The sequence below is a fragment of the Drosophila sulfurigaster genome, chromosome 2L, assembly GCF_023558435.1.
Source record: "Drosophila sulfurigaster albostrigata strain 15112-1811.04 chromosome 2L, ASM2355843v2, whole genome shotgun sequence".
Taxonomy (NCBI): Eukaryota; Metazoa; Arthropoda; class Insecta; order Diptera; family Drosophilidae; genus Drosophila; species Drosophila sulfurigaster.
In genome coordinates, this window is record NC_084881.1 from 26145851 (window position 1) to 26168074 (window position 22224).

General features: G+C 35.2%; 3 protein-coding genes across 4 annotated transcripts in view; 2 read left to right on the top strand and 1 right to left on the bottom strand.

Moving 5' to 3' along the window:
- Nucleotides 1–3995: 3995 nt before the first annotated feature.
- LOC133837573 (uncharacterized) overlaps nucleotides 3996–22224 on the top strand; it is a 155287-nt gene continuing 137058 nt past the window's right edge. Inside the window, exons 1-2 of one of the 2 annotated variants that reach the window (XM_062268382.1) lie at nucleotides 3999–4376; nucleotides 4439–4679. In XM_062268382.1, coding sequence (XP_062124366.1) covers nucleotides 4132–4376; nucleotides 4439–4565 — 372 coding nt within the window. In that variant the 5' untranslated portion in view covers nucleotides 3999–4131 and the 3' untranslated portion in view covers nucleotides 4566–4679. Of the gene's footprint in view, nucleotides 4377–4438; nucleotides 4680–22224 lie in introns of those variants that run through there. The other variant, XM_062268387.1, reaches the window with a different exon arrangement.
- Nucleotides 5431–6654, top strand: LOC133850087 (uncharacterized). The gene is made up of 4 exons (XM_062286063.1): nucleotides 5431–5654; nucleotides 5709–6031; nucleotides 6154–6203; nucleotides 6256–6654. The coding sequence occupies exons 1-4, from the start codon at nucleotides 5577–5579 to the stop codon at nucleotides 6297–6299; spliced, it is 495 nt and encodes a 164-aa protein (XP_062142047.1). The 5' UTR covers nucleotides 5431–5576; the 3' UTR covers nucleotides 6300–6654.
- Nucleotides 8922–10654, bottom strand: LOC133850249 (uncharacterized). The gene is made up of 4 exons (XM_062286288.1): nucleotides 10495–10654; nucleotides 9414–9667; nucleotides 9276–9349; nucleotides 8922–9222 (listed from the first exon to the last, which is right to left on the bottom strand). The coding sequence occupies exons 1-4, from the start codon at nucleotides 10537–10539 to the stop codon at nucleotides 9155–9157; spliced, it is 441 nt and encodes a 146-aa protein (XP_062142272.1). The 5' UTR covers nucleotides 10540–10654; the 3' UTR covers nucleotides 8922–9154.

The window sequence follows — 22224 nt, forward strand, 5'->3', positions numbered from 1 at the left end:
TATAAAATGTAGTTTCTATATATGTAATTTAAATCAATTGTCAAAATTACGAGCGGCTAAAAACTTCCATATTTGGGAAAAATACCAGGCGAACAGAAATCAGCAGCAAGCAGAAGTGCAGAAAGTCACTGGCGGACAAAGCTTTTTGATGCTCTTCAAAGCTCAGATCACTCTCTTTCTCTCTGCTTAGTTGCTCAGAGATCAGACTCCTGCTCTTAGGATCCACATACGAGAGCGTACGTTCTGAGAAATTGACCAATGGCAGCGATGCATGTGATAATAAATCCACTTGCTACTCTATTATGTTAGCCTGGTATTTCAGTTGCTTAGGATCCACAAATAAGAGAACACGTCCTGAGAAAATGACCAATCACAGCTAGGCATATTTGACTGCATTTATAGAGAAATCCACTTGCTACTTTATCATGTTTGCCTGGTGTTTCAGTTGCTGCACGTGGTATTTTACCAGTGGTACTTGATGAACTTCAATACAAAGACGATCCATTTAATGGTTCTGTTTGTGGAGAAATTTACTTGCTACTATGTTATGTTCGCCTGGTATTTTAATACTTGTTGACTTGCAATAAAACATCGATGCCCTTAATAAAGGAAATTAACAGCGGCCTTAACAGTTCGACTTAACATAAGCTGCGTAGGCGCGCAATTTGAATTTTAAATATTGTAGCCTGGTCGCTTATCTACTGATTCTATTCGCCTGGTAATCAACAAATGTAACAGAGGCCAAATTGGTTTTTCGCCAATTTTAACAGGACCGTTTAACAGCAGACCCTAACATATTTAATACACACTTTACTTACTTTTCAAGAATCTTACTAATCCTTTCTATTACTAACCTTTTTGAAGATATAAATATATTGTTGGCTTCATTTTTAGATTTTGTTTCTTATCATTACGAAAGGTTAAAAACTGTCTTATTAGCTGGGGAAATACCAGGCGAACATAAGTCAGCAGCAAGCAGAAAGTCACTGGCGCCGAAAGCTTTTATATGCTCTCTCAAAAAGCTCAGAACACTGTCTCTCTGCTAAGTTGCTCAGAGATCAGACTCCCGCTCTTAGGATCCACATACGAGAGCACTCGTCCTGAGAAACTGACCAATCACAGCTAGGCATATTTGATTGCATTTCTAGAGAAATCCACTTGCTACTCTATTATGTTCGCCTGGTATTTCAGTAGTTCCATGTGGTATTTTGCAGGCTGTTTTCATTTAACTGTAATAAAACAACGGAGTATTTTTAAACAGCCTTTTAATGGCTGCATTTTTCACCAAATACAATAGATACTCTATTACGTTCGCCTGGTATTTTAGTTAAAAATGCTTTGTATAAAATTAAAAAAGCATTAAATTTATTTGCTTCTTTAGTACTTTTATTTTCTTTAAAAGTGTGAAAGTGAAATTAGAATTGGAATTTATTTTCAATTGAATTCATCTGATTAATAAAACACACTTTGGCTATACTTGTATTTTGCAATTCACCTTGGATGTTTCTGCTATTTGCGAATTGAGTGTGAATTTTAATTAAAGACATAAACTTAAGGTACTCGCAAGTAGAAGACGAAGGACTACGACGACCAAGGACTTGCGCTAAGGTTCTAAGCGCAAATGCAAATGTTGTCTGGGCAATTCAATCTTTGGATCTGTGAAAAATGCGAGTTGTGCAGGGCGCTAATTGCAGCAGATAAATACGCCGCAGAGCCATAATTACGACAGACAGATTACGGGCCGCACTTAATTGTCGGCCGTAAAGTGTGTGTGTGTGTGTGTGGCCCGTATCTTTGAAGCGATGCCGTTCGCGCCGTAATCCAAGGCAAACGTAAGGCAAGACTCGGCTCCTTCTCGATTTTAATTATTCGGCGATGCCGTTGCCTCTCACGCCAACGGTTTCTGCATATTCATTGGCTGCAAGCAACGTTTTGATTTCCATTATAGCCATTTTACTAACAGTTTTCTCCCATTTTTTTTGTTTCTGCTCTACTGGGGAAAGTTTGCTTGCAATGTGGCTGCTGCGATAAGCTGTCCGAATGGGTTAAGAAATTGCCAAGGTATTGGGAAGCAGCGCCAAAGATGCACTCATAAATCCCAAAATGCACCAAAAACTATTTTCAGCACGATAACAGCGGAGAAAAAACCTGAAAATAGTACATGCAAATAAATGAACGTTTAACTAATAATTCGCTCTTAATATGCGTTATTCTAGAGCTGAAGAAAAGTTGCTATCGAATAAAGCAGAATAAGTTTCTAACAGTTTAATAGTTGTTAGTGATTGCTAAAGAAAAAACAGTAGCTATTTTTATATTCAATATTTTATTGTTTTATACAATATTCTTTGCTTTTAAATAAAACTGCAGCAGTTGCTAGCCGAAGACTTTGTTTGATTACAATGCAAATGTTAAAAAAAAAGAGAATGTTAGTTGTAGCAACTTATTTACTTTTAAAAACAACAAATTTTCCTTTAATTCCTCATAAGGATTCCTTTTAGTTTAGATTAAAAATCATTTTCCTTATCTGTGATATTATAGTTTGCTTTTGTTCAAATCTTGCACAGATTCTTCACTTAATAAATATAAAAATGAAAAAAAAAACGCCTGTTTAATATTTAAGTGGAAGAACCTGCTACTTCTCACCAAATCTATGTATAGCAGAAGTTAAATGGAAGAGGTTGCTACTATTGTATTTACATAGGCGGAAGAAGTAAAGCATCACAAAATCCAAAATTCTTTTTCCGTTTCACATTATCGTCTTCTCATACATTCATATGCATTAGAGCAACGTGCTGGTGATATATAGCAACTGCTTCTGCTTAACTGTTAAACAGAAGAAGATGACACTACACTGCGACATATTTAATATTGTAGCCACTTCTTCTGTTTCACTCTTTCCTTCGGCGTGCTTACATATTGTTCCGCTTAAGTGCAAAACAAAGTAGCAACCCCTTCCGTTAAACGAAGTATAGCGGAAGACGTTGCTCGAATACAAAATAACAGAAGAGGTTGCTACTTTCGAACTTAAGCAAAAGAAGATGTAAGAACGCCAAGTAACAACTTCTTCCGTTATACTTTAAGCGACATATAGCATCGTCTTCTGCTATAGTCACCTTAAACGGAAGAGGTTGCTACTTAGTTTTGCACTTAAGTGTGAGAATATGTAAGAAAGCCAAAGGATAGAGTGAAATAAAAGAAGACATCTAATAGCTAACAGCGTGCTAGCATCTTTTTAGGTTAAAGGATGAAACGGAAGCAGTTGCTACTGATCGCGAAATGCATAACAGAAGTTGCTTGAATATAGGGAGACGAAAACTTTAAAGGAAGAAGTTGCTAGATCTAATGTGTTGCAGTTTCTTTTTCTCTTGCGTTTCTTTTCTTATGAGAAAGCAGTTCCTAGTGACCGCTATAAATACAAACATACATACAAATAAGTAAAGCAGGAAACGTTACTTGAATATTAGACTGGGAAAATATAAGCATAAATTGATGACATGTTAGATCTGAGTATGTTAAACAGAAGAAGTTACCATTAAGCTAAATCATTCTTTTTTGGCGATATAAGGCAAAAGGCGTTCCTTGAATGCAAAAGGACTAAATCGTGAATTAGACGACTTTTAATTTAAACTGAAAATGATCAAATTTAATAAATGAATTCATAAACTTAAGACATTATTGTTTGCATTTTGTTTAATTAAGTTTTAAGTCTAATACTTATGACATTAATTTTTGCATTATTATATTATTAAGCTACAAGTCTTATACCATTAATTTTATTATAGCAATATTTACAGCGCTTATGTTTTATTTAACTAAAAGTTAAATGTATTTAATTATAGCAATATTTACAGCGCTAATATTTTATTTGTTATTATTGAAATATTTAGTGCATTACTACTTCTTTGAGTTAAGACAGTTTAATCATCTAAGTTAGTTTTCGTTCATCATGTTGGCATTGAGATCGACTCAAAACTAAAATGCTATAGCACAAAGCACAAATCCTCACTTTTAGTTCACATTTCGGTCAGGAAAGAGTCTAAAATAAAAACCAAAAAAAAAAACTTATAAATTTAGATATTTTCTAAATTTCAAATTATTTTCTGCGGAGAAAAGCCAAAGCATTTTTGAGTCATGGAATACGGTAACGGAAACGGTCAATATCAGTCGATGGAAGGTTATGGCATGTCCGCTCCCGATGGACAATGCCCGGAGATAGGTCAGGATTACGATCAGTCTCGCTGCTATGGCGGTGGCTCGCAGTACGACGACTCTAGGGGCTATCAAAATAGTTCCGCATCCTTTGGTGGTCCTGGCTATCGCAGTCCACTGCGCTACAACAAAGTCATGCGCGAGATGAACTCTCGCAATGGTCTTTAGTAAGTTTGCTTAGAATAGTTGATGGATATTATAATTATTATTGTTATTACTCTTCGAATAGCGCACCATCCGATCGCAATGGCCCTGGCAGAGGCAATGGCGATTATTACAACTCTCTGCCCGGAATTGGAGGATATGAAAGTCAAGCCTATCAGCCTCGTAATTCTGGCAATAATCCCTACTATTAGACGTCGTCGTCTTCGTCTGCTTGTATTCCTTGGCCTAAAAGATTTTATTTTACAATTCGACATGTTCACACAATATTAAATTTGCAATTAAAATTATTTTCTAGAAATATTCAATTTTATTTTTTGCTATTTGCTAGAAATATTACTTGTTGATATTACATTATTTATGTGGATCAAATTTGTAATAATAATATTTTCTAGGACTTTATTTATTATATTAAATCTATTATCGAATACTAAATTCAATAGCAAAGAAAAACAAAGTATTGGCTTCTGAGGCCTTCAATTTGAAAGAAATCTGTACTTATTATATATTAAGTTTAGTTTTGATTATAAGGAATAGAATTATAGGATTTGTATTTATTTTATTATTTATTTATGAATCGTATACATGAAAACAGCTGATGTTATTTATGTCGATACATTAGTCAATTGATTCAGTAGCATTTGCACAAATTATGTAAAATAAAGTTGCTATAATTTCTCGGAAATGATTTTACATTTCGCCATGTTCTGGGAATTAATGTTTTGTTTTGGAATAGTTTTCATTTATTTTATATAATATTTTAATATTAGAGCAGGCTTAGTGGATATAGTCATCTATCGATTCAGCAAGCAATTTTATAATCTATTCTAATTACATTTAAACTGAATGCTTGAGCTGTCATAAGAAGCTAGACAGTATTGCAAATGAATTTGATATTTAAGAGAATGAAGTCTAGCTTAGTGACATATTAAAAGAAATATTCTTTTAAATAAGTTTATGCATTTTGCTTTTTTATTCAAAAGCTAATCGCCATCTCAAAAGCATCAATCTAGTTAGCTTTTCAACTTGCTTATCACCTTTGAATAAATTTAACAAAAAGATGTTTTAGTATTCGATCAGAAATTGTAGTTCCGAGACCTTCCAATAATTTTTTCCAATTTCATTTTTTTTTGGCTACAAAATTAAAAGTACATAATTTTTGTTGTGCTTGAATCTGCCTGCCCACAATAAATTGAATTGTCATTATGGATTATGTTAATAATTATGCGCAAATCGGAGGCTACGGCATGTGCATGCCGCCACCGCAGCTTTATTATCCCGAGGTATAGTTAATAATCTTATAAGGTATCCAATTTAAATGACTTTTGATTGCTTAGATGAATGGCGGCAAAGGCTATGAGCAGGGATCGGCAATGGATGTGTTGAATCCGCGTTACGAGAGCAGTTACTATAAGGATGAAAGAAAGCGCAATTATTACGATGGCGGAGATTATAATCAAGGCGGCGGACACAAAGCCGAACCCATTGATCTAAATCATTTCTACGATGGCGGCGATTTCAAGCATCCGAGCGATCGAGATAACAGACACGATGTCGACTATGGATCGCAGCATTATTTTGCAAACAGTCCTTCTGCCTATCGTCGCTATGCTCAAGAGAATCGTCGTTGCAAGGAGATGCATGCTAGGAATGGTCTTTAGTGAGTTCTCTTATAGAATATTACTATTTCTTTTATTATTATATTAGATTACATTACTTTTATAACTTTATATTTTACTATTTATTATTATTATTATATTATATTATTTTGTATATTCACAGCTCGCCCAGGGATAGCTCTTACAGGCATAATACTTATCCCAACTATAGCGGTAAGTTTATGTCAAATTATACCATCCAATATTATTAATAATCCTCTTGCAGATGACATTACCCGAGGGAGCTCGGGGAACTCTTATTGGCAGTGATCACATTACAATACATAATAATCTTACTTATTGAATAGACGTGTAGTATATATTTATAGTATACAAAGTCATGCTCGTTGTACTTGGTCATGTTGGGTTTAACTATTCGTTCTATATGTATTGCCGCTGACGCTATCCCTATACGATATCAGATTCAACGGATATGGAGCCAGAATTTTGCTGTAACAGATTAACAATATATACAATTGCATTTCGATTGACAAATTTGAGAAAGTGAAATTAACTGCAGACGGAAGCCCACTTCTGAAATTTTGTGAATATTATCAGATGACTTAACTGCTTGTACGCAAGCTCAGTTCTTTTTGGTTTTATCGAATAAAAATAGAGTTCAGAATACTGATTTTTTTATTAGATAAAGAATTTGAATATATTTATATAAATTATATTTAGTGCAGAAATTAATATTGTAATTTGAAGGTAGAGCTCGTTTTTTGGTATATACAATACAGTAACAGGTTATCACTGAAACTAAGGCCTATTTTGAGGCAAAAAATAAATCATTCTACAAAAGTGGTATTGGAATATTATAGCTGCTCTGATTGCAATGCTCTTGATAGAGATTACGTTAATGAGTAAAGCTAATTTTGAACCATTAGGCTCTTAAATTTATGTATTCTTTACACTATTGTGGTAGGGACATACCAAAGGACTTGGAGAATCAAGAATGGACGCTATTCGGGGCTCAATTATGGCGTTAAATATTTTTTATGAAGTCCCAGTTTAAATTGGCCATAAAAAGCGTTAAAACGGAGTTTAGAATACTGATTCGATTTTTATTTAGAATAAATAGAATTGTTTTTGATTCTTAAACCAGATTATTGTAGAGCTTCTAACGCAAAATTGAGTTCCGACTACTGATTGATAGAATTGCTTTTGTTTTTAAGTCTTTTTAATGAGGAGTACTTTTCACTCATTTAAAATGGAGTTCAGAGTACGGATTGATATTTATTAGAAATGTTCAATTCAATTGTTACAATCTATATTACATTTTAGTGTGCATTCAAATTTAGCAGTAGATTTGCAATACGTATTCTTTGATTATCAGAATACTGATTAATTTGTACAACATATAATCTTTAGCACTCTTAGTGCATTTAAAATGGAGCTTAGAATACTGATTGATTTTCATTTGATAGAATTGCCATAGATTTTTAGTCAAGTTTATTGTAGCGCACTTTTTACGCATTTAAATTTAGCAAATATAGAAAGCAAAGCACTGGGAATGGGTAACGGTAATTAACGTGTGTTTTATGGCCATTTGCCACAGGATAGAAACACTCGCAGCAGCAGCAGTCGCAGTTAGAGGCGGAGGCTGAGGCAGAGGCAGAAGAAGAACCCATCGGATGGTTTTGCTTTGTTTGTTGCTTGCATTGAGAGCAAGGCATCCCAAACCAAAGCGAATGCAATGAAGGATTAAAATAAGAAAGATGTGCAAATAAAATATTTTACAAACGGACAACGAGGACAACTTTTGCAGGGTTTTCAGAGTGTGTGTGTGTGTGGGACAGGCTTTTGTGTGCCATTTGAGGGGAAGGGTAGGGGGAGGGAGCAAGGTGACGGTCCGAAATGCGAACGGAACATGTCGATGGGGGTGAGCGACGACTACGACGACGACGAAGCCTGGACAAACAACAATGGCAACCGGACTCCACTCTCTGTCTCTCTCTCTCTCTAGGAGTCTCTCTTTCGCTGCATGGGAGCATTGTCAAAATAAATCAATCGGTTTTATGTTGTTTCTGGAATTTTTGTTTGCTGTTTTGCGACTTTGTTGCCTCCGTCGACGTCAGGAAGCGGCAGCCGGTGTGGCCAAGGGAAGAGTAAGAGAAGGATTTGCCTTGCAACAGCGCCAGCTTGTGGTGGCATAAATCAGTTGGACGTTGGACGCATTTATGAAAGGATAAACCACTCACACACAGACACACACATAGCTCATAAAAATGCATAAGTTGAATGCGACGGTGTAAATAAAAATACAAATTTTGAAGCGAAGAGCATTCGCTGCTGATCTTGTTCACCCTTCGCCCTCGCCTCCGTCTCCGTTTTTGATTTATCTCGAAGGGAATTAAGATGTCTCAAAAGTTGCCACGGGCAACATTAAAGGAGTCGCAGCATAATCGCTGCAATCGAAATGGAATGGAACAGCACAGCTTTTGGGAACTGGAGTGGGGAAAAAGGACCAAACGCAAACTTTCGACGATGCTGTCGTTTTCTTTGGCTCGCTTCTGCAGGACGTCTAAAGTGATTTCCTTTTAGCATTTTCAAAAACTTTCACCAAAAGGTGTTTACTTACCCACACACACACACACGAGCAAACTCATTCGCTGTCTCTTTCTAACTCACATGTGTGTCTAATGAAGCAAATTCTGAAGCGCATTTGTGTCCTCTGGCCGCAACTCTTTTAATCCCTAATAACTTTTAAGCAAGTGACTTTGCGCACACACACACAAAATGTCCAAATTCATCATCCTTTCACGCAGTTTTGTAGTTGTTTTAGATGTGCCTTGGGGTGGACACTCGAGATTTTAGCCTTTCATCCTCGAGAGCCCTCGAAAACTTGCCGCCTTAACACATCATTAGCAAATTGCGAAGCGAAAACTACTGTAGGTTGATACGATTTTAATTCTACGAGTTTTCCCAAAAAAAAAAAATTATATAAACTAAAAACTATCAACAATCATAAAAAGTACATAATCCAAACGCATTTTGTGCGACACATTCAACAATTGCCAAGCCGCTGCAGCATCACGTGGTCATCAAACTGGAATAAAATTACACCTTAGTCGATGCTCTTCAGCTCGGCGAGCTCTGAATTCTGTATCAACTCTGTCGCTTTTTTAGAAAAGCCAACGATTGCGCATTGGATGCTGCTGCTGCAAGCGAGGCTGTTCATAATTGCTTAAACCTGAAAAGCAAATTTGAAATATCTTTATTGAAATTGTATTGAAGAAAACTCACCTGGCAACGAGTTGTAATAGTCGCCACAATCAGCGCGAGGCGCTCGAGTTGCTTGAGTTGCTGCTGTAGCAGAGCTGTAAAGAGAGAGAAAGTGAAAAGAACTATCTGTAAAATATCTTTTATTCCTTTTTTGCTTACCCGAGTCCATTTCGTGCATTTAGATTTCTAGTTCCAACTGAAGAAGCCCGTTGTCGATTACTGCGAGCTGGGGCACGTTGCGGAGCGACTGCGTCAAAGGATTGCGGAGCATTTGAGTACGTGGAGACGCCCACGGGATTGTAAGTGTCGTGAGGACGATCGACACGTCCGTGGGGCTCGAGCATCATCATGTGGGCTTCATCCTCTGGCTGCTCACAACGATAATTTGTTTGTGCGATATATTGATGATAACACTGCAAAAAGAAGCATTTAAATTAAGATTAATAATAATAATATAATACTTTCATTATTTTTAATTGTAATTGATTAATTAAGAAAGTAATTCATTCTTTTAAATCTGTGATAAAGAGATTGAAATGAAAAATACTTATGATTTTATGTTATGATAAAAAGCAAAAAACCTTACATTACCTTACATTACATTACATTGATTCTTTTAAATTATTAATAAATGATTATAAGGAAATTTTTGTAAATTATGCTTAAAAAGAAAGAAACTTTAAATACTTCCATTATTTTAAGTTATAAAAAGAAAGAAAAATCATTGCTTTTAGAATATGATTAAAAAGACAAAAAATTTAATACGTTCATGCTAATAAATTTGATTGAAAATTAAGAAAAACTCTTAAATTGAAATTTAAATGATAAAAAAATAGAAAAGTCTATATAGTTTTATTCTATTAAATCTTGATTAATACTTTCATTCTTTTAAATTATGGTTATAAAGAAAGAAAAGCTTCTAAATTTAGATTTTTTTAATTGTTATAATATGATTAAAAAGAACACACTGTTTTTAAATTATGATTAAATTCCTCATACTTTTATGTTTTTTTTCCAATTATGATTAAAAAGAAAGAAAAAGATAATTTTATACCAAATATTAAGTTCTTTCCTTTGAATTATAATTTAATGATTTACAAGAAAGAGAAATTCTTAATATTTTCATGCTTTTAAGATATGAAATGAAAATTATTAATACTTTCATGGTATATAAAATATATAAAATTATATTCTTTTAAATTATTAAAAAGAATAAAAATTGTTAATATATTTTGCTTACATCAATTTCGTGATCATCAATGCGGGACATGATGTACGAGTCCATACTAAATTTTGAATTTGAGCTATAGAGGAATTTTAAAATTTTTCGATAAAACGAAAAAAAGATTATTGCTGACCGAAACTATGAACTAAACTAAAGTTACAGGCTACAAAAAAGGAGTTAAGTAAAAATTGTATGTTCTAATTTTCGTCGATTACTAGATTACAAAATTAAAGTTTAAAATATTTGAAATTTCTCCATTTAAAAATGTAATTGAAAATGTAAAGAAGGCGTCGAGCGTATTGTAAAGATGAGCTGGACAAGTGACTCGACTCAAAGACTGAACGACAATTGTTGGATATCCTGCTTAAGGACACCCCCAGCAAGCAACTCTTCTCCCCTCTCCTGTTCCCCTTCATCGCTGATTCGCTCATATTTAGCTTGTCGCCCCGTATAGAAAGTGGCGGTGTCATAAATTAAAACTTAAACTTTTGGAAATGTCAAGTATAAAACGGTAAATCTCCGCACACATACACACATAGAGAGCGAGGCACACACCCACCACACACACACACACACACTCATACACATTCGCAGCCGTCTGTTGGGAAATGAATTGCAGCAAAAGAGCTGGGCAAAGAGATGCGATGCAAGATGAGGAGAGGAGTGGAGAGGGGGGAGGGAGGGAGGGAGAAACTATGGCCGGATGGAATGGACGCCCATTGAATGCGCATGTTTTAGTTTTCGGGCGCTTGGCACCAGATACAACGACGATGAAGGCGGTGAGGAGCTGAACTCTAGGTCTGAAAAACTATACAGGGAAACCAAGAAAAAGCACAACATCAAGGCACAGAATGTAGAAAGGAGGGAGGAAGGGAGAGGAGGGGGAGGGGAAAACTCCACCCGTTTCACATAAATTTTGGGGAAAAGCAAACTTACAGATTATCCGCATTTAGTTGTAAAGGTTCCACAAAATGTGTTGTATATCATTTTGGCTGGACTTTTGAAAGATGAAACTTGCTCCAAGTTGTTGTTGTTGTTGTTTCTGTTTCTGTCGATGATTTACATTTGATTTACTTTCACTGGCCTTAGCTAAGAGGAGAAAACTTTCTGCTCTGCTCTGCTCTGCTCATTTGCAATAAATTCCAATACTAACTCCGGTCAGTATCTAAATTTTCTAATCATCATAAAATCTTGTTATCATTTTCATAACTCGAGAAGCTACAAAACAAAACAAAAAAAAAAAGAAAACAATCTAAAAAACTTGACACATTAAGCGGCGAAATTTACTATTTGTAAAATTGGCGGCGCGCGTTGGAAAAACATTTAAGTAAAATTTATGAAAATTAAAAACCAAAACCAAAACCTAAACAACTTTTTGGTCATTTGAGAAATTTAATTGATCGCATAAATTCCTTGAGTGGATGCTGCAACAACAACAACGAGAACAACAACAACCACAGCAATAACCACAGCAATTTATGTCAATTTTCCATGGAGAGTTTTCCTCCCCCCCTCAAAAATAGAACTCGACCTCGTCCCGCTCCTGAGACGAATGAAGTGTAACCGCGAACATAATCAAATTTCCTTTTCGGCCATCGTGTTGAGCTCAAGCATAAGTTCTTGCTCCCTCCTCCTTCTCTTCCTCCCTTTCTCAACACCTGTACAGGTCTTCTGCTTTTGTTTTTTGAGGGTGTCTTGGACCAACTTCTCGCTGCTGCCCCGTTGAAAATTGCCATCTTAATTTGAAAACAATTTCGTGGCTTGCTCATTTTCCTTCACTTGCCGCATTTTTATATTTCCTTTTTTTTTTTGCGGCACATAAACATTCATTTCTCTTGGGGTAGCAAAAAAAAAAATCACAAAAGTTTCTTTACAACAGAATATTTATAATAAAATATAAAACTACGCGTTGAAGAAGCTTGAAAGCAATTTGTATTACAAATAATGGATTTTTTGTCTACTTTAGGTATTGTAGAGATTAAAACCCCATAAAATTTTAATATTATAAGAAATTACATTTATAATAAGACATAATTATATACCATATATTTTTAAAATATACAAATCATATCATCTAAGTTTTCAAAAATATGCGATAATATCTTATTATATTATTTTTAATAATATAAATGTAAATTTTAAAGAACGTATAAAATAAATAAGTAATATAGCTATATTTTTTGATATATGATTAAGTTAATTGTTTCACTTAATATGTGACTACATTTTTTTATTATACATAACATATATTTTGCGTCTGTCTTAGCTATTGTATAGTTGAAACCCGAAATCATATAATTTAAGTTTTCTTAGGAATGATATTTAATAATATATGATATTATAAATAGATTTAACAAAATTATATAAAATAAATATGTATATTATTTTGTATGAGATTAATTTAATGTTTAATTTTAAATAAACAATAAATAAAGAAAGGATTTAACAAATACATAAATTATGAATATATGTATAATTATTTCCCTTAATATTTTATGTATCTACACAGAAAATAATAATTTACAAAAATCAAGTATATTCGGCTAGATTGAATCATGAATTTTGAAGTATGCATTTAGTATAAATCTGTTAAAATAATCCAAATGATCTTTGTGTTAAGCATTGTCCAGATTACGGCACAGCTTCAGACTTAATTCGGATTCGATTTCTTTGTAATTTTATTTTCGTTTCTAGTTCTTTAAATAGTTTCTATTTAATCGGAATTGTTTAATTTGTACAGGTGATAAATTCAGAAATCAGAAATCTATTCGACATAATAAATATGGTTTTCTATACCTTATTTTATCATATTTTTTGGGGGATTGTTAACTGTTACCTAAAATAGTAGATTCTGCGAATGCTTGGCGTGAATATTAAGTTACGTCGTGGAGAATATTTACGGCAAGAAGTGAATTTAGTTGCGGCGAGCCGACAAATTTTGTTGTCTCACGGAATTAAGTGAAGTTTGGCTTTTTATGAAACGATAAATTTGTGTATTTAAAGATTGTGCGGATCGCACTGGACAACAGCAGAAGCAAGAACTGAGTGGGAGACGGGTGAAGAGAGAGAGAGAGAGAGAGAGAGACGCTTTACTCCTCCCTTTGGCTGGATAGAGGCAAGCATCCCGTGCAGGAAATAGATTAAACTGAGCAACACTTGCGCCATTTGGTTTCCTCTTCCGACGCAGCCGCTGGTTAAATATTCAGTGTCCCCGCACGGAATTCTCCAGCGAATGCGAATCACAAGCACACACCGAGATCTCCCCTCGCTCCCTTTTTAGCTTCAGCTTCGGCTTCCCATTTGCCAAGTCTTGACAGCCAACGGCATAAACTTTTTGAATCTTATTTGTAAAAAAAAGCAGAAGGAACTTGTTGTTGTTGTTGTTGGGGTTGCCCATGTTCTATGTTCTTTTGCTGGCGTCGCGTAACAATTTCCGTAACCTCATAGGCCGCGACCCGTCTCCCCCGCCCGGGGTCACCCCTTCGCCTGACTGCATTAAATAACTTTCAATTTGAGCCAAGAACTCGCGACTAGGCAGCAACAGCAGCAGCAGCAGCCTATTAGCCCCCAGAGCCAACGGACACTGACACCGTGGACCTCTTTTCTTTCTTTCGCCACACTCGCCACGGGGTCATTTGGCAGCGGAGGGAGCAGAGGGGAAGGGGAGCTTTGGCTAACACGATTTGCGCCTGGCAAACATCGACAATTTGTGGACTCGGGTTCCGGTGTGTTTATTAGTTCATTTTGAACTTGCGAATGCAAATTACACGCTTGCCATCCACTGACCAGCTATAGAAAGCAAGCAAGCATCCAAGTTGTCTGCCTTTGGGGTAACTTCCGTGACCTCGCTTAGCTTGAGATCCTCTGGCTCTGTTTATGGCAGTTGTCCATGCCATATTGTTGATGATTTTAGCAGAAGAAGAAATGGAGAGGTAAGATTATCTATAGTTCTTTGCTATATTTGAAATAGTTGTATTTTAATCTTTAAAGTGGAGTCTACAGGAGATTTGCTAGGAGATTTTACAGGAGATCGTTAGGTGGAAGTTTTTACTATCTATGCCATACTTGTATATCAAACTTCGGTTAATTATCTTTAAAGTAAAGCAGTTTACAGGATAGGAAGAGGTCAGTCATCAATATACATTTTCTTTTGAAACTTTGGAATCTTCTGTAGGAGTATGGACAAAAATTAAGTTCTACTTAAGCTAACATATATACAATTGTGTATGGAAAGAATGCAGGGTATCTCAATTATTACCTGAGCAAGCTATATTTATCGATATTTTAAATATTCTTCTGTCTATAAACCCTAAAATAAAACAGTCTAAAAGTTAATTATTAGGCTCTACTTATATTATTATATTAATATTATATACTTGCATTATCGATTACCTTACTCGTATTTGAAATAATTCTAGATAGATTAGATGCATAACTGGTGAATTATATTTTTGAGTAAGGAATGAATTATTCTGGAAAGCTCAGATTCAATCTGCAGAATATTTTCGATAGAGATCAATCATTAAGTACACTTCATTTTGAGTCAATTTGCTTGGTTGATTACCCTAACTATTTATAAAAATTCCACACAGATTAGCTGCAACCAAAATAATACACTTTAGTGGACATTCTGCTACTTCTTCCCCGTAATTTCCTCTGTCTCTTCCCTGTCAAGAGTGCAAAAATCATAGCACTATCCCAGCTAGGACGAGCATCGCACAGTCACATGACCATAATCGACTCCATTCCCAGCCTTGTGTCTGTCTCCTGTCTGTGATCCTCGGGCGAAGGCGAAGGCGAAGGAAGCGGCATTTGGCAGCTAAAAAAAGTACTTTATTTGTTTTGGGAATTTAGCGAATGAATGCGCATTTCAAGTGGCACGAACTGAAGATGAAGTTTATTTTATGGAGGCGAAGTCTCGAGTCTCTTCTTTCTGCGTTGCCAGCTGCCGTTCCACACGTGTGTGTAATCAAATAATTTCACCCAAAAATCGAGAAATTATTACGAGTGCATTTTTACAAATTCATTTTCAGTTTTCCACACAAATCCGCCAAGGATTCTTCTTCGTCGTCTCTCTCCTCTTGCCACACAACAAACTTGGAGCAAAGCAAGGACAACATTTTGGGAGGAAAAAGTTGCTCGCATTCAGCATGCAAAGTGGCTCTCGCAGCATCGAAGGATGTGTGGATTTTCCGGCATTTTGGCGGCGCGCCCCTTTTGTTTATTTCTTTGAGATGTGGCAGCAAACGAACAAATGTCTCCCACCTCTCCCTTTCCCCTGCTTGTGTTTGATTGTAGAAACTAGTCGGAGACTCTCGATTCCGAGAGTTTGTTTGTGCCTGGAGTTGCATTCCAGGCCAGGCCAGGACATGCAGGCGGAGATGCTTGCAGGACACGTGTGGAAGTGCCACACACAGTTCCACCCCTCTCCCTTCTCCCCACCCCTACCTCACCCTTTGCTCGTATCAATTGTGTGTGATGGTCAAAAGTCATTTCAACAGCACTAAATTATTATTATCTTCAAGAAGTTTCACATGCTCGACAATCATCCAAAAATACTCTCTGCCTCTCCACCTGCCGCCTCTGCCACGCCCCCACTCCCTGCTCCCTCAGCACTCATAAAGGATGCGTTTGCATTGCATTTGTGTAGTCGCATGGAATGTTTTGATGTTTGCCCAAAACTTTCTTCTCCCGGCAAAGGCCAACATAAATATAAAATACAAAAATTATCAACCAAATCCAGATAAATCCCATTTAGTAACTTGTGAAATAAATATTCAAATATTTCAATTTGAAAGGTGCTCTTTTTAAGAAATAAAAAGAATTTTAAAATCTATACTTTAATATTGACGAGGTTAATGAAATAAAAATATTTAAAATATATTTATTATGTATTTATATTTTTCCTACCTAAGACTTATGTTAAACAAGAAATTAAAGAATGATAGACTTCGAAAATTAATTAATAAAAATATAAAATAAATCTATAAATTAAATTTGCTAATTCAACTAAAATAATAAAATGTTTAATAGCAAATCCAAAAGCATTTAATACAAATATGTAAAATACATATGTACATTAGGGCGGGTCAATTTTTTTTTCGCAAAAATCGTCCCCCATAATCGGAATCTACGAAGAATTCTAAGAAAATTTCACCATGAAACCATGTGTCTAAAATGAATTCCTAGTCCGCGCCGTGAAGCTTAAAGATTGCACTATGAGGTACATAAGGTATTTCGAGGTATTTAAGACATTTTAATGTATTTAAAAAAATACGCATTTCCCAATTATGTTGGAGTCAATTCTGATTCATTTTTTTACAACAAATTTTATAATTTTTTTTTAAATTTATTTAACTTATAATTTTTTTTTTAATTCAACAAAAAAAACCAACTAGCCATGTACTGAGCCTCATATAAGAAAGTTGGAGCAATGCGTACGTAACTTTTTAACGAAGTAAGGTATCGGTCTGAAAATTGAAATATATATCCAAAGGCATTTTAAGCAACTAAATAAAAGTGGGCGTGGCATGATAAAAGGCGGAATTTTATTTTTTATTATAAAGTTTATTGTACATATATAAAAATTAGATTTTCTTACACAAAAAAATATAAAAGGATGAATAGAAAAAAGTAATTATAACATCTTTATTAAAATATTTAAAATAAATCTATTAATAATATATATATTTTTTTTTTAATACTTTTACATTTTACACTTATACAATTTAATAAATACTTACTTTCTAGATAAAAGTAATTGTGACACCTACAATAAGAGTAGATTCCAAAAAGTAAAATAAGGGAAATAGACTAATATTAATAATTAGAATTCTAAAATATAATTACCAAAGCCTGTGGTTCAAAATCTAATTGATTACCTTACGCAATAAACTCTCCTTGTAAAATAACTGCAGCAAAATGCAAATTGATTTAAGCAAATAAATTTGTGAAAATTGTTTTCTAGTTGCAGCAACTAATTAATAGAGTTTTGATTAGCAGTCAGCGGCATTTGAATGTAATTGTGCGTAAAATGGTTTTAGTTTTGTACAAATTATGATTGTGAGGTCGTAAATTGCAATTAGCTTAGCTAACCGAGCAATTTGCATAGAGTTTCAATTTAGAAGAATGCAGTAAAAAGAGAGAAGTACTTAGAACTTAGCACTTGGGCCAATTACATAAGAAAATTACTGGGAAATCGCGGAGTGAAATTGGCTGGCCGCAGAAAAAGATTTTCCAATTTGCTGTATGCGAATGCAACACAACAATTTGCAAAATGAAAACGGTTTTTGTGCAACCAAATGTGGCAGCAAACAAAACCAAAATCCAAGTGTCGCCTTTTGATGATGACTTTTCTTTTGCCTTTTTGCGGTTGCCTTTTCGCTTTTTCGGCAGTTGCTGCCATTCAATTCCAGAGATTTCCCGGCTAATTTGTTCTCTAATATCGTTTAGTTGTTATTAGACATTTCCGTTTTATTTTTGTTTAATTTTTCTGCTTTGCTTCCTTCGTTTTTTTGTTGTTGTGTTTTTTAGGTAATGGCAGCTGGCGCTAAGTGCCGCTAATTGAAATTTCGTTGGTTGCCACTTTTAATTGCGGCTTGCGACTTCTAATTCGACTGTCTCCTCTCTTTCAGCCATTACAGAGCTACATTGTGCTTATTATTTTTTTGGCTACATGCAATTAAAAGCAACTGTGTGCACGCGTTTCAAACCTAATGCAAATCTTAAAACAAATGCAGAGAAAATAACAAAAATAATAAGTGAGGAGTTGGGAAGAGACGTGTAATGTGAGTGTAGATTTTTATTTTAAGTAAATATAAAAAGTGGATTGAAATTAATTTGATATTATTATTTTTTTCCCCTTTCCAATTCATTTTTCATACAAGCAAAAGTCCAGTTGTGAAGAAAATGTTCAGATTTGAGACAAGAATTATTTTTTTTCTTTGAATACATTGCTCAAATAAGCGGAGAATTCAATGAAGTAAAATAAGGATTTTAATTTAAGAATATAAAAAAAGCAATTGTAATGATATTTTAATGTGTAAGTAAAGTAGTCGAGTACAACAATATTTTACTTTTAAAATAATGAATGAATTTAATGTAATTTTCTTTTTCTTTTTATCTTGAAGTATGTGAAGCACATGTTTCTTTTGACAATCTAAACAGAATTTTGATGAAAAATTAAGAATAATAAGGAAATAAATATGCAACTTTTGGTTATCGAGGGAATAAGTATGGAATATAAAAAGCTACATTTAAATTTAGTTAATGAGAGTTGTTGTAATGTTCTTCTATAATACGAATAAAACATTCCTAAAAAGAAATATAAAGATAGTTCTCTAAGCAGAATTTGTGCTGTAGCTAATTAGAGTAAATTCTGATGAGCAAGAAACTTGGCAATGTATGCTAAGCAGAAAAGAAGGGAACTAGAGTAAAGTGAACCGACTAAACATATGCTAAACACATGCAACTACTTAGCTAGTCAGATGGGAAGAGTAGCACTAGTTACCCCTATCTACACCTGTGTGTGTGTGTGTGTGTAGAGGTGTGTTTGTGTGTGTGTGTATCCTTTGTCAATATTCATTATAAGAGTGCATACTTTTGGGGCGGCCAGTCATAAAGTTGGGCAAACGTCTCATAAAACGTGACGATAATCATAATTGATGCTCGAGCCCAAGCCAAATTGGCATGGTCAGGCTTGACGAGGGGAGAGGGAGGGAGGAGTGGAGGTGGACAGGTAAGTATTATGCGGGGGGGATTTCAAATTGTAATTTAGTTTGCCTCCGCATCAGCATCAGCAGCTGCTTTGGCGTGTTAACCTCGTTCTTTGTTGTTTTTGCCAAATTAAGGGTAAAATTGTTAATTGAAATTTGTGTGTGCTGACAAGCAAAGAGACAGCGAGAGGAGAAGGAGGAGGAGTCAAAAAGAGGGGGGACAGGAGAGAAGCTATAGCTTTGCCCTTTTCCCTGGTCAATTTATTTGGTGTCCTGTTATTGTTGTCGCTACTGCTTCTGTTGCTGCATTTCCATTTTGTGGCCATGTGTTGTTGCCTCCTCTTCTAATGATAAATCAATGCAACATATGGCTGTGTTGCTCCAACCTTTGGCTCACTGTTGTAAATTTGAAATCAATGTTGGCCGCCAGCACAAACAACAGCAACAACAACAGGACACTCAAGGACACACTGCTGCTGCATCTTTTTTCCTAGTTGTTTTTTTTACGCCTAAACGCATTTCTTTGGGGCTCGTAAATTGTTGCTGGGCGGCTGCTGTTTGTGCCACACGTCGTCGTCTTGGACTCCAGAGAGAGAAAGCGAGTCTCGAACACCGACTGGGACTCGAGTCGGAGTCCGAGTTTTGGTCTCCACGCAATCCATTATTGTATTAATTAACAGGAACAGGATCACCAATCAGACGCTTGATTAATGATGTCACTCGGCGTCGTAAATCTCGATTTGAACATGTGCAAATTTCGGATGCAAATAAATGGAGATGCGCCTCGTTGCCTCCGCACACAAAGCAACACAATGCGGACCAATCCCAGGCAACGCCTTGGCCTCTGCTTTGAACATAATCATGCATTAGGCCAACACACAAACACACACACACGCACACACTCCACCCTGGCTCTGACTTCCTTCCGCATGCTGAGGACAGCAGCCTGCAACAGACTTTGGGGCAACTTCAGCAGCAGCAACAGCAACTGCAACTCGACGGATGCATTAGCTGGCGATTGTGTTGCACTCACAGACGAGTCGAGTCGAGTCGCCTGTTGCTTCCACACAAAATGTTGCAGCCTAATTAAAGGCTTTGTTTGAATGCCTAATAGTGCTGCAATTACAACTTCATTATGTTTATTTGCCTACTACTTTGCATTCCATACATTTTAAATTCCATTCCATACAAAAAATTTATGTGTTAAATGTTAAGTATCTAAAACGGATAAGAACTCAAAAGAACTTAAGTGTTACATGTTAAGTAATAAAAACAGATAACAACTCAAAGCATGTAAATGAGAAGAAAATTAAGTTAAGTATACAAAGGAAAAGAAAAATAATATATAGACGAGAAAATGAAATTATATATACATATTTATATATAAGATAGAAAATCATCTACAGAAATTTAAAAGCTTCCACATTTAAAAAGATATTCAATTTAAGTAAAGCGCTTAAGAATTTCTGTAAATTACATTCAGTATTTAATACTAGGTTTAATATAATAAATAAATATATAAAGTAAACATATTCGAAATCAATCAAATTGTCACAGCTTATTTTGAAATATAAACTAAAAACCTAAATTACAAAATACTTTTTATATCTAAAGAAAAAGGTTGACTTTTGTATAGAATAATAATTTGATAATCTACTTTGCATAAAGATAATATAAATATAAACTAATGTTCCTCTTCTAATGTTATGTCGTCTGCATTTGAGTTATTTGGAAATTAGAATTTGAAATTGGTTGATCATAAATTTACGTTAATTGCCAGCAGAGAACAGAGAGAACTACGCCGAATATTGTGGAATTCTGATTTGGCGCATTTTGACTAATAAAGCAAAATGACTGCAGCGACCACATTGAAGAGGGGAGAAAGGAGAGGGGAGAGAGAGAGAGGGGGAGTGTAGTGATTGCATGGGGTAGATTTGAATTGGATACCGCAGGTACTTCTAATCTTGTTTGGCCGCGATTATAAATTGTTGCGTACTTCATTTCGGCCAGAATAATAACATGAGTAATTAATTTAATGTGCCACCGACAGCGATACTGCAGCAGAGAGGGAGAGACGGCGAGAGGAGAGGGGGAATTGGCAATACGAATGAACTAATGTTTATTGCAATTGTCGCGTAAATAACAATGGGCACAAAATGTATGCAGCAGCAGCAGCAACAGGAACTTGGACAACAGCTGCAACAAGCAGCGGCAGCCAAAATCTGGCCCAAAATGCAAATGGCAAATGGCTGAAATTATTTTCAACCGCGGCTCCAATTTGCAATGTGGAATGTATGGGGCACATATATATATTTAATTCAGGCACCAACCACAGTTGTTGTTGTACCTGGTTGGCCATCAAATGAGCAACCAGCAGCCACCTCTCACTTGTGTGTGTTTGGCCATTAATTTTATTATTTTTATTGTAACGTTCGAACGCATGTCCCTTGAAATAAATTCGTCCTCAGTTTATGGCGCGTGAATAAATGGATGAGTGCAGCAAAACATTCATTTAACCATTTGATTGCTGCTGCACCAAACATAATATTCTCTAGCTCTAGATTTACATAGATGTAGATATAGATATAGATATTCGTAGAGAGCTCTACTTTGCCATCATTTATTTAATTTTTCGCATACCATTTGGTTGGTAAATAATTGTCGCCAATTCGGTTACCACGACTAGACAAAATGGCAGCCATTGAAATGAGTTAATTATACAAATGTTGCTCCTATTCATTTCATCAGCAAATACACACGAGTATTCTGCAATGCTCAATTGATAAATTACGATATTTAATTGAAATAAGTAGGCTCTGGAATTTGAGATTTTTCACTCTTAAATAATTCACTTAAATTTGTCAAATGTATTGGGATTTGCTAGACTAATTTGTTAATTCATTCAACTTTCATCGAATTTAAAATGTATCAACAACTTGCTTCATAATTAGTGAATTTGGCATTCTTATTGTTCAATCACATATGATTTAAAAAGGTTGTCACTTCAGCTACAACATGCGTATACTTAATC